We start from the raw sequence: 13,008 nt of genomic DNA on the forward strand, positions 1-13,008 counted from the left end.
TAACTTTCACATTTTGCTATTTGAGAACAATCAACTTTTAACTACCTGGCTGTAGACTGTCCACTTTTGAGAGGGATCAAGAAGTCAATGTTCATTCTAGTCCAATTCATTTGTATCTTTTCAAGAGCCCATTTCAATATTAAACTGCAAAAACACATATACAAATATGCAAATACAATATAATTTTAATAGTAAAGTATGTTGTTAGTAATATAAAAACATTGCCTAATTAAAAGGATATACATATTCCTAGTCATTATTTTAAGAAATAAGAATCAGATTGACTCACTTTAAGTATGAGCTGCATAATAAACTCAAGAATCTCTAAATGTTAACAACCCAGTTGAGATTTGCCTTATATATGAATAGAAACAACACAGGGAAAATATTTAAGGTTTTGTTTGTTAGATATGTAAATCCAAACCTAAGAAAGAAATTGTATATGTATTTTCTGGCACTATAAAAGTTCAGGTATTTTATGTGGAAAAAACCACTTTACTGTTTTTAGAGGCTATACTCCATAATGTATGAAATTTGTGAAACAAGAAAATATTAAACATAATAGTAATAATAGACTAGATACTGGCTATTGGAATTAAATAAATGTAATCAACTGGAGAACAGTAAGAGAGGTTATAATGCAGTATGATAACAAACAATATTTATTTTTATACAGGGGACTTGAATGTGCTTTATATGAGAGAAAATAATTTTCATAACTTTCATAATTTTCTTTGCATGTTGTCTTTTTAAACTTCTTTTGACAGCATGATGCCTACATGTTGGTTTTCTGCCCTAGTTCTCATTTGATTAATAAGCATATATGTCCTTCTTCCTAGGGGCCGGTGGGTCCAAGAGGAGCTCCGGGTAATCACGGGAAACAAGTAAGTAGCTTGTTTCCAAAATATTTGCATGTAATTAAAATTATAATATACTGACTATATTTGGTGCCCTCCAGACATACAGGTCATGCTGACTTGTGGATAATGGAGGTTAAAGTGGATGTGTTTGATGATGCCATATTCGAGTAGGCTGAATTATATTTACCATTAGGGAATATTTTTGAGTTTATACGTTCCATGTCTTCTCATTTTGCAAAGTGGCGCCTGAAATCATTTGTTTACATTTTGTTCTTCTTCACAGTTTAAGAAATATGCACGAGTTATCTTAAAAGTTGTTGAAATAAACCAGCTTTACAACTCACAATGTAGGTTTAAGCTGGCTAATTTCAGGAATAAAACCACAGTTAACATTATCCATAGTTTATCTTGAAGCAGATGTACTCACAACTCTTGCTTGCTCTAAAGCAGAGGTAGTTCATATCTCTGCTTAGCAGCAGCACTGCAAATAGAAAGTTTACTTTCCATAAAGCTTGCATGACAAGTACAAAAGAGATGGTGAGTTACAGGTTTGCTCCTTGTTCTAATTTTTCTAAATAGTATATATGTCGTGCCATCAATGGCATTCATAATATATAGTGTACAGTGATGATACCAAAATTGAATATTGATGTCATGATGTGTGACCCAAGTACATACAGTAAGTCACAAAATTTGTATAATATTATCATACATTTTTTTCATTATTTACCCCCCTGGCTTATGTCTGCCCTCTTTATGTATTTATTTATGTCTGCTGCACTCTTAGAGACCCTTTAGCTCTGCAAGCAAGACAAAAATAAAAACAAAACAAATTGATTACAAAGTTATATCTATAATACACAGTAAAAACCCAAGTCTGTCCAGGGACTGTTTCCAAGTTGTGATGTGAGGTGTAGTCTTGCATTTATTTATTTCTTAGTTAGTTTGTTTATGCTTTTCTTTTTCAAATGCCTCAAGAACCGCAAACATATCCAACACACCTTTCTCCTCCTATGTATTTAAATGTTTGCATTATTGTCATTGTTTTTATTTTTAATTGTTTGCTGTCTAGTATTACCTGGTGAGATGGATGGCCATGCAAGAATGAATGGATGGATGGATAGATGGATGGATGGATGGATGGATGGACGAATGGACGAATGGACGAATGGACGAATGGATGAATGGATGAATGGATGAATGGATGAATGGATGAATGGATGAATGGATGAATGGATGAATGGATGAATGGATGAATGGATGAATGAAAAGAAAATGAATATAAGTAGTCAGCAGTAATGGACATACATAGTTACAAGATCAAACAGTTGTTAGTGAGATTTCATTCCCTAAATGCTCCCTGGAACAATTCACTTTTTAATAACTTAAAGAAAACCAACAAAGGAGAAGCTAATCATACTTCTGGAAGGAGGCTGTTCCGAAACACAGGCATAGCAACAGCAGCACCTATATGCCTCTGCCTTCTTATGTCATAGAAAGGAGGCTCTCTTTAGATACTGTATATCAGTTGAACAGGTTGAAACAGGTTGGAGAAGAAAAAGCCATTCAGACCTTGGTGCCAAGCCATTTGCCTTTTAAAAGTTAAATCCAGCACATTAAGAGGGATATGGGAAAGGATCAGCAGAGAGTTAGGGTTTAGAAAATAGGTGTCACAATTCATGTCAATCTGTACCAGCTAACAATGGAATGTTGCATTCAGGACTAAGTGAAACTTCCAGGGAGTTTTTGAAGTCCCATGCAGAGCACATTGTGGTAGTCAAGTCCACAGAAGTAAATACTGAGGGTATTAGTCCTCTTTGAATTCCAGATAGAACTGGAGCAAAACAATATTCCTTACCCCCAATCAACCAGCCATAGCCTCTAAATTGCCCATTGGCCAGGAATCTCAGAAAATTTCCCGATGAGCTGCTTTTTTAGGGGTAGTACCATTGCATCAAGAGTCATGGCTGAAAACCTCAAAGAATCTTGAACAAAAGTTAACTTCTTTTGGTTGGGTTCAATTTCAGTTTCTTTTGTCTCACAAGCTTCAGAGATGATAAAAGAATGTAATTATTTTTTTAAAAAATTACAAATTAAGAAAATAGGATTATGGAAAATAAAATTCTGGACCTAGGCTATCTTAATTCTTATATTACATTCATTTTCGTGGATTGTTTTCATTAATTGATAGGCTACATCATTGTCCTGATTTGCCTCATTTCTAATATATATGCATTTATCTATCTATCTATCTATCTATCTATCTATCTATCTATCTATCTATCTATCTATCTATCTATCATCCATCTACCTACCTACCTACCTACCTACCTACCTACCTACCTACCTACCTACCTACCTATCTATCTATCTATCTATCTATCTATCTATCTATCTATCTATCTATCTATCTATCATCTATCTATATTTTAGGGTCCTATTGGCCCCCCAGGTGCTCCAGGTGAAGTTGGTGACCCAGGACCCATGGTAAGGTCAATTATTCAGATACTACCTGGTGGTGGGGAAATAATGTAACAGAGATTTATAAGTTGTGGTACGTCACAATTTTTTCAGAAGTTATGTTGATCAGTCTGGGAAACAAATTTCTTATCAAAATAGCTGTATACAATTTTGATGGCTTCATTTTAGGTTGTTTTTTTTTTTTTTGCATTAAGCATTTTAAAATGTCATTAAACTTCTTAATGTAACTGTAAATGTGTATCTTTTCTATACTAGGGCTCACCTGGTGTTCGTGGCCCAGAAGGTCCTCCAGGAAAGCCTGGTGAAGATGTAAGTTTTGAAAAAAAAGTTCCCAACAGTAATGCTGCTAGGCATGCTACATAATAATCATCAGGAAACATTCTTAAAATCAGAAGTTTATTTAGCAGAGCAAGGAAACTTATGTCAAGGCAACTGTCACCCATAAAACATTTTTTTAAAATAAAATAAGATTCTGTTCCATTTGTTGAAAGGATCTTAAACACTAGCAAAAGAAACTTCTTTGGTCAGGAAATTCTAGAGGGGGGCAGTCACCTGTTTTTCACTTCTCTATTTTAATAATAAAGGAAGCATTTATGTTAAAAAAATATATCCCCTTCCTTCACTTGCTAACTTCCATGTATGTTGAGATTCAACTTCTATGGGCTCAAAATTATGGGAATTTGTTCCTAAGATGTCCAGAGGATATTAGATTGAGGAAAGGCAGCATAGTCAACCATATAATAATGTGATGCAACTAAATTTTGATCTAGTTTCAGTACTAAATTGAACATTTTCAATACTAAATGTTCCCTCCCTAAATGGGGAAGAAATTATTTTTATTTTATTTTACACTGATCACTGACATTAATGGCTAAATAATACTGCAGCCATTTTCACATATATGCAACGGTCCATTAAAATATGGAATATTGACTTATCCTTAGTTGCATGAATACAGTGGGCTTGATCCAACATAGATTTTGTATTAGTAAAAAGTGTATCTGCTCCTGCATGATAAGGTGCCTGATTTTGAGCCATTTCTCACAATCCATTGTAACTCAACTTTGAAAACTATTATGCTTTGGTATAATGTGATATGTGCCACTATTATAGATAGTGGGTTTTCAGTAAAATAAAATTGTGCTTTATGACAGTGGAAGTCATTCCTGGGGGTGCAAAGTCTCTTTTGTATAACACTGAATGTCGATATTTAGTTCCTGTTATGCTATGCACAGTATATATCTTATATAGTACTACGAAGTTTAATCTGCTGTTAGTTTTTACTACAACCAACCATTTCATAGTGAAACAGCCTTCATTAGTTGCTACATTCTAATAGAACTTCATTGTTTCTTGGAACCTCAACTTACCTGCTATTGCAGATGTGACAATTTCAAAGAAAAGATAGGTACACTTATTATAAATGACTGGAGTGTTACATGTAGGTTAGCAGAAACCTTGGTTGGTAACAGTTACACATATGTATATGTGTAACATATATATTGGTACAATATTCAAAATGCATTAGTTTTGAAAAAATAAACTTTCAAGACTTTCTCACGCCTTCAGCCTGAATGACAATAACATGTTTCAGAGAAAAGAAACTCTCTGATGTGCAAGATATTAGAACTCTATGCATTTATTTACTAAACAAATTTTTGGGTGCCTAACTCACACAAGGTGACTCCAGGTGACTTACAACATTAAAAACCACAACATGTAACCAACTCCCTCCCTTCTTGGCAGCAGCAACCCAATCAGATCCACCATTGCTTTTATTTTGTGGTTTTATGACTTTATTGTTTTGTTCTTTTAGGGTGAATCTGGCAGACCAGGGCAACCTGGGGAAGTTGGATTTCCAGGATCTCCAGTATGTACAATTAATTATTGTTCTGAACAAACTATACATTTAGAGTTGGAATAAAATCTGTAAAGGATCCTAGACTGCACTTATACAATGTATATGTGTCATCAAGAGGTGTACATTTTTGAGACAGGAAAAAGATAAATAAAAGGCCTGTATCCTCTTAGCTTAATTTCTTAAACTTATCTGGTTTTTAGAACATGCAAGAGATTTTATCTTTGGAAACTGTACTGTAGCATAGGAAGGATAGCTGGGGATAGAAGATAAGAATGAAAAAAAAAATATTCACCTATATTTCTTGACTAACGGTCTTAAATGTGAAAAACCACATGTTTTTCCATCCATATCCATAGAGTTTCAGTTGCAAACTGAATGTTAATGCAATGCACTCAGGAAATGCATCTAAATAGGCAAAGAATTTTCATGTGGATAGTATCGGTATGTGTCATGGTTGCTAAATAATACAGGACTTATAGCCTTCGACTTACAACAGTTCATTTGTTCAAAGTTATAATGGCACTGAAAAAAGGGTCTTATGGCCATTTTTCACACTTACGTCCATTGCAGCATCCCTATGGTCATGTGATCAAAATTCAGATGCTTGGCAACTGACACATATTTATGACCATTGCATTGTCCCAGGGCCATGGGATCCTCTTTTGTGACCTTCTCACAAGCAAAGTCAATGGGGAAGCCAGATTCACTTAGCAACCATGTTGTTAACTCAATAATTGTGGGAAGAAAGATCATAAAAGGGGGCAAAACTCACTTAACAAATGTTTCACTTAATAACAGAAATGTTGGGCTCAACCTGTAATTAAATCAGGATGAGCCAGAAGTTTTCTCTGTTTCCTCTATCTTCTGTGAAAAGGATCAATATTTATATTGCTGATTTCTGATCAGCATGAAAAAAAAGAATATCATACTAAGTATTATCATTAAACAAAATTACAGAAAATATATTTGTTAGCAGATCCCCCAAAAACAAAAACATAAAACATAAGAACAAAAATTTCAGAACAAACCAGTAGAAAAATGGCCACTAGGTATCCCTTTGCCAATTTGGTCAGGAAACTTCTATCATTACTCTTACTGAACAGTCAATGCAAAATTATTATTCTCTTCCATTCAAAGTAAATACCGCATATGATCTGTTATCCCGTGAAATACAACACAGTAGCACTTTTGAAAGAACCCTATGATATAAAGGTTTTAGAGGAAATTCTGTTTTACGATTGCTGGTTCAAAAATGGATTGTTTTCCAAGAAAACTTAGAAAACTATGCATAATAGACAGGACAAATTCCAAAGCTTTATTGGTTATAAGGATGTATATTTATTTCCTGACCAATCAGGCAAAACCACAGTGGCACATTTTCTTCCATTGTTTTGCATGTGGATTTAAATTTCAGAATTGAATGATAAATGCTTAAAATTGGCCTTAAAAATCACTAAGGATGCCCATAATGTTGTGCAGACAGTTCTACATTGTTGAGTTAGGAGTCTCACATAAATAGCCCCAGGTTGCATATAAGCGGCTTTCCTGCTATATAAAGAATAGATAGTACCTGTCTCCGTAGTAGTAGTAATTGCAAGAAGGATCTTGGAATCCTAGTGAACAACCATTTAAAAATATAAGTCAACAGTGTGTTGCAGCTGCCCCCCCAACCTCCCCCCCCCAATGCAGGCTACATTAACAGAAGGATGAAATCAATATCACGTGTCAGTATCACTTTATAATGCCTTGGTAAGATTTGGAATATTGCATCCAGTTTTGGTCACCACAATATAAAAAAAAAGATGTTGCGACTCTAGAAAGAGTTCAGAGAAGAGCAACAAAATTGATGAGGAGACTGGAGGCTAAAACATATGAAGAACAGTTGTTGGAATTGGGAATGTCTAGTTTAATGAAAAGAAGAACTAGGGGTGACCTGATAACAATATTCCAATATCTAATCAAAGAATGGAGGGTTGTCAACCTATTTTTCAAAGCACCTGAAGGCAAGACAAGAAGCAATGGATGGAAACTAACCAAGGATACTACCAACCTAGAAATAAGGAGAAATTTCCCAACAGTGAGAAAAATTAACCAGTGGAATATCTTGCCTCCAGAAGTTGTGAGTGATCCAACATTGGAGGTTTTAAAGAAAATATTGGAGAACCATTTGTCTGAAATGATATAGGTTTTCCTGCTTGAGCAGAGGTTGGACTACAAGATCTCCAAGGTCCCTCCCAACAACAGCTCAACTTATATTACTGCTAAGTATAAAAACTCCAAGGCCCTGATAACTCACATTTTTTTTCATGATGTCCTTCACAATTTATTTTATTTATTAATAAAGATAAATTAAAAGGAAAAAAAACCCTCAGATAACAAAATCCTTTGAAAACTTGGACAAATAAGTAAACATTACAAGATGCAAATATTTTTGATGGTAATGACTGATCATTAATCTCCAGCCATTTCAAAGACCTGTAAAAGATAGACTGGGTTTCTGGCAAGTTTTGGAAGTCAGCATATCTGGTGAATGATCTGCCCTGGAGAAAAATGAACAGAAAAGCTAAGACACTTAAAATCAAGCAGTTTGGGTATTGTTTTTAGTTGCTTTCTGATCAGATCACAGGAGAGAAAAGATCCCCACTTACTAAATGGTACTTTCCCCCACACTCTTGAAGAAAATATGTTCAACTCTGTAGGAACAGAAAAGCTTTCACGGGATATTGTAGAACAAGTTCTGCAATTTCACCCCACCCTCTTTTTTGAGATTATCATCTGTTACTTCCTTTGAAGCTTTTCAAAGTTTTTTTTTTAATTTAAGCAAAAGCAGTGAAATTTGGATATAATTTTGCATCCCGAAGCTAAGATTTTTGTAATGTAGAAAACTCAGGTGTGCATTGTACTAATGCCAGAATGTTAATTTGTGGCTTCTACAAATGCCTGTTTATTTACCTTTTAAAGTTGGTTGCCTCCCTTCTTTATTTTATCTGTGAGCCTCTTTCTTTTTCTCCTTTGCCAAGTACCTCAAAACTTCTCCCATCATTCAATTTTTCTATAATTCTCCAAAGCACCTGAGGGTAGGACAAGAAGCAATGGGTGGAAACTAATCAAGGAGAGAAGCAACTTAGAACTAAGGAGAAATTTCCTGGCAGAACAATTAATCAATGGAACAACTGGCCTCCAGAAGTTGTAAATGCTCCAACACTGGACGTTTTTAAGAAGATGTTGGATATCCATTTGTCTGAAGTGGTGTAGGGTTTCCTGCCTAAGCAGGGGGGTTGGACTAGAAGACCTTCAAGGTCCCTTCCAACTCTGTTATTCTATTCAATTCTTAGTTTCAGGGCATATGTAACTGTAGTATTCATATGCGATATTTTCCAGTGTTTATCTCAATCCTCATACTTCAATTTGTTACCTCTACTTGCACCAAATATTTAATATTTTCCCATTTTCATCTCATAAAGAACCTAATTAAAAAGATTTGGACTGGCCTTCCTCAATTGGTGTCACTTTCAGGATCCTGAAAGTTAAAATGTGATAGATTATACATTATCATCCTTGCATCTGAGAACTTAATAATTCTGCCCTTATCATCTCCATTTTGAATTTCCTTGTCATCCACACATAGTCAAAAGAAGCAGAAAATCTTTATTAAATGCTTCTTCTGTACATTATGCAGTATGTAATTTGACATATACTTCCAGGGATGGAGGAGATTCTTTGCTGCACAAATGCCCTTGGTAATTAAAAAATGTCATGGTTAAGGCATTCAGTCCCTAATTGCTATGTTAAGAAGCCACTAAGAAGATGTGGAGAGAACCATATTTATCCCTGCATATCTTTCTTAAATGCAAAACCTAAAAATGGTTGAAATGACTATTGGCAACTTGCAACTGTGGATACCAGGTGGTAGAAACATCTGTACCACAGGTGTCAAACTTGATTGTGTCACATGATGTATCATGACTCTTTTGCCTTGGCGGAGCTGGGGTGGGTGTGGCCTGTGCGTAATGCATCTGGCCCACGGGCTGCCACTTTGACACTCCTGATCTACATATACTATGGGGACAGGAAGGAGGACTTGACTGTAGCCTGACTTGAAAGGAAGAGGTGTCTTGTTTCATTATATAATTGTGTATTTTCTCATTCTGTTTCAGGGAGCTCGAGGTTTTCCTGGTACACCAGGTCATCAAGGTCAGAAGGGCCCTAGAGTAAGTGTGAATATATCTTCTTTCCTCCACACACAGAGAGACCGCCTGCTGCCAATTACCTCCCAAAGACCCATTAGATCACACAGGGCTGGCCTCCTCCGGGTTCCGTCCACCAGCCAATGCCATCTGGCTACCACCCGCGGGAGGGCCTTCTCTGTGGCAGCTCCGGCCCTTTGGAACGAACTCCCCGCAGAGATTCGGACCCTCACCTCTCTCCAGGCCTTCCGAAAAGCCGTTAAAACCTAGCTGTGTCGGCAGGCCTGGGATTGATGAGTTCCCTTCCCCTCTCGATCTGTGTGGCTGTTGGTTATTTTTTAAATGCCTTGTATTTGTACTTTTTGTGTCTCCCTTTCCCCCCTTGGGTTTGTGCGCCGCCCTGAGTCCCGCTGGGAATAGGGAGGCATATAAATAAAACGAAACCTAAACCTAAACCTAATGAAGGAGTTGACATGTATTCTTTTGCAATTTTTTTAAAAAATCCTTGCTTCTCTCCCCCCCCACCCTTTGTTGCTTAACGCGGCTTCAAAATTATTTGTCTGTTGTTGTTTTTTTACCGGATTTATATGCCACTGCAATTGCTGAGTGGATTTATATTTACATCACAGGGAGAGAAAGGACTTGATGGCCCTAAAGGTGAAATTGGAGCCCATGGATCTAAGGTAAATTTGGTACTTTTTTTATTACCATGTAGTATAATAGTATTGTTCTATTGCTTCAACTTATTATGAGGTGCATTGTATACAAGAGCCGAGGTGGCGCAGTGGGTAGAGTGCAGCACTGCAGGCCACTTCAGCTGACTGCTAGTTCAGCAGTTCAGCGGTTCAAATCTCACCGGCTCAGGGTTGACTCAGCCTTCCATCCTTCCAAGGTGGGTAAAATGAGGACCCAGACTGTGGGGGCGATATGCTGACTTTGTAAACCACTTAGAGAGGGCTGAAAGCCCTATGAAGTGGTATATAAGTCTAACTGCTATTGCTATTGCTATTGATTGCTATTGCTATTGCTACTTTTAGAAAAGTTATGGAAGAAACCTTCACATTATGATGCATGACATGTTTGAAAAAAAAGTATATCCAAAATAATTATTATTCAGAAGTGGCATAAATCATGCATGCAGCTAGGTTTAGAGGCAAAAAAGAGACCCTGGTATTATCATGTAGCTACTTACTTACTTATAGTAAGGTTAGAGAGGAAAAAACAAGTATTCACTAGAAGCCACTTAGAGTTGGTTGAAAAATGGATAACTATACAAGTAAATAATAAGTAGCCAGTCAGACAGGATCCTTGAGTTCTTTATGTTTAGCAATAGACAAAATGACAATATTCTGCATTATTGGTTTATTCAATAGAAGTAGTTCTAGGAGGGTTAAAATTGAATAAATATTCACTTTTGCTGACTTTTGGTGTTTCGTGGTTGGATTTAAATAAGCTCAATTCATGCATATTGTTGCTTCTTCCTGATTTAGAAGAAAGTTTTAGTGTGATAGATTTACTTTATCCTTGTGTTAATTAAACTGCCTTCTTTAATCTAGATAAAGCCAGAAAGAACTATATGTTAAGAGTTTCATCAAAGTTTGCTTGTAGCTAGGTGACAAAAATATTGCAGAGAAACTTATAGAACGATGCTCTCAACGTTGCAAAGTTATATGAAATTCAAATATGAGAAATACTGGCAGAATGAGTGCACCTCAATTTTGCTTCCTTTCGTCCTATAGTTCATGGACCAGATGTAGCATTAAGAGCCATTTTCATCTGGTCCACAGCTGTCTAGCCTGTGGAATAACTAGGCTTTTAAAAAGTTTTCATTGGCAACAGTGGATACCTTTTAAAAATATAACCCTCCATTTGGGGAGAGAATTGGGATGGAATAAATTCCTGAGAAGAAGGAACCATCCCTTCTAAGATATTTAAATCTGTCCTCAAGAATCCCTCACTCTCACAAGGCAATCTAGTGTGAACAATACATTTCATGTATATATTAGAAAATGTCATTGATAGATCAGTAGAAGAAGAAGGAGAAGCCATCAAAATGATATGACCAAACTTCACAAATATGTAATATTTTGCTTGGAATAATTTCCAACTATCTTCTGTTTGGAAGAATTTATATTTTACTGACAAATAAATTCAACACAAAAATAGTTTGTCGTGAAAGCGACTGCCTGCAAAGATACCTGGATGGAGGCTGAAAGGTGTAAACAGAAGCATTATGCTCAGTCCCACATTTGGCTAGACCAGGTTAGCCCTGATAGACTGGTCTCACTGGACCCCCCCCCAACACACTTCTATTTGGAATGTACATTACATTTTTATTTCATTATACGATGAGGGATTGTTGCAAGGTGTAAATTTTATTTTTGCTTTGTTGTTGAAATGTGGGTCCCTAAGTTTAAATAAACTATCTTTATTTCACTTAATGTATAGGGTGAATCAGGTCCACCAGGGCAGATGGGTGCAACAGGACCTATGGTGAGTGTATCATATTCATTATTCACAATTCTTTTCTTTCTTTTTCTTCCTGTAGGTTTTTTTTATTACTCTATAAGTGTAGTTTTAGTCAAATTATTGAAGAAATATCTTAATTTTATTTCTTCATTCAGCTCTCTGGTTAGGTTTATCTTGTTTTAGACCCCAGGGTCATAAGATTAGTTGGGATGGCAATCTATACCAGCTGCCAGCTGCCATCCAAACTGTAAGAAAACTGAGCAAAGGGGTGATTTTTTTTAAAGGTGAAAAAAGTTATTTCCCACAGAAGCTATACTAGCAATTTATTTTCTACAGAGACAGTCAGCCAGATTGGACCTTGAAGTAGTAACTGAGAGAATGCAAGGAGAATTTATTTTTGTTTTTTTAAAAACAAAGACAACATAACTTGTTTTCCATATGCCAGAGGAAGAACTTTTTTTGAAGAGCCGAGGTGGCGCAGTGGTTAGGGTGCAGTACTGCAGGCCACTTCAGCTGACTGTTATCTGCAGTTCAGTGGTTCTAATCTCACCGGCTCAAGGTTGACTCAGCCTTCCATCCTTCCGAAGTGGGTGAAATGAGGACCCAGACTGTGGGGGCGATATGCTGACTCTGTAAACCGCTTAGAGAGGGCTGAAAGCCCTATGAAGCGGTATATAAGTCTAACTGCTATTGCTATTGCTATTGCTTTTTTCTATGAACTCAAGTCTACCTCAGTTTCATCCATGATCATTGCTGTAGGGCAAGGGCATCAAACTCGATTTCATTGGGGGCTGCATCAAGGTTGTGTTTGACCTCAGGGGCCTGGGGTGCAAAGGTGGGTTGCTGCCAGTTTGGCCCGGTTCAGCCAAACTGGTAATGGAATTCATGTCCCCGAACCATTTACCTCACTGCTGCTGGGCCGCTGCCATTTTGGATTTTAGTGACTGTGCATGCGCAGTTCAATGTAAATTGTTTTTATGCCTGCACCCAAAACAATTTACATTGAAGAGTGCATGCACATCTGCGCACGTTGCACATAGGTTGCAAACCAGTAGTAAAACTGGCAGCAGCCCCCCCCCCTGCCAGGATGGGCATGGCCTGGATGTGTGACCAGCATGACACCACTTGTGTCAAGGGTGTCTGTGATGGC

At 36.8% G+C, this 13,008-nt stretch overlaps 1 protein-coding gene across 3 annotated transcripts in view; it reads left to right on the forward strand.

The window, feature by feature from the left end:
- COL5A2 (collagen type V alpha 2 chain) overlaps positions 1-13,008 on the forward strand; it is a 185,459-nt gene that overhangs the window by 115,975 nt on the left and 56,476 nt on the right. For all 3 annotated transcript variants that reach the window (XM_032220718.1, XM_032220699.1, XM_032220707.1), the window contains exons 9-15: positions 840-884; positions 3,294-3,347; positions 3,597-3,650; positions 5,158-5,211; positions 9,360-9,413; positions 10,019-10,072; positions 11,838-11,882. In XM_032220718.1, the coding sequence (XP_032076609.1) occupies positions 840-884; positions 3,294-3,347; positions 3,597-3,650; positions 5,158-5,211; positions 9,360-9,413; positions 10,019-10,072; positions 11,838-11,882 (360 nt within the window). The remainder of the gene's footprint in view (positions 1-839; positions 885-3,293; positions 3,348-3,596; positions 3,651-5,157; positions 5,212-9,359; positions 9,414-10,018; positions 10,073-11,837; positions 11,883-13,008) is intronic.

Source organism: Thamnophis elegans, chromosome 1 (genome assembly GCF_009769535.1).
Source record: "Thamnophis elegans isolate rThaEle1 chromosome 1, rThaEle1.pri, whole genome shotgun sequence".
Lineage (NCBI taxonomy): Eukaryota > Metazoa > Chordata > Lepidosauria > Squamata > Colubridae > Thamnophis > Thamnophis elegans.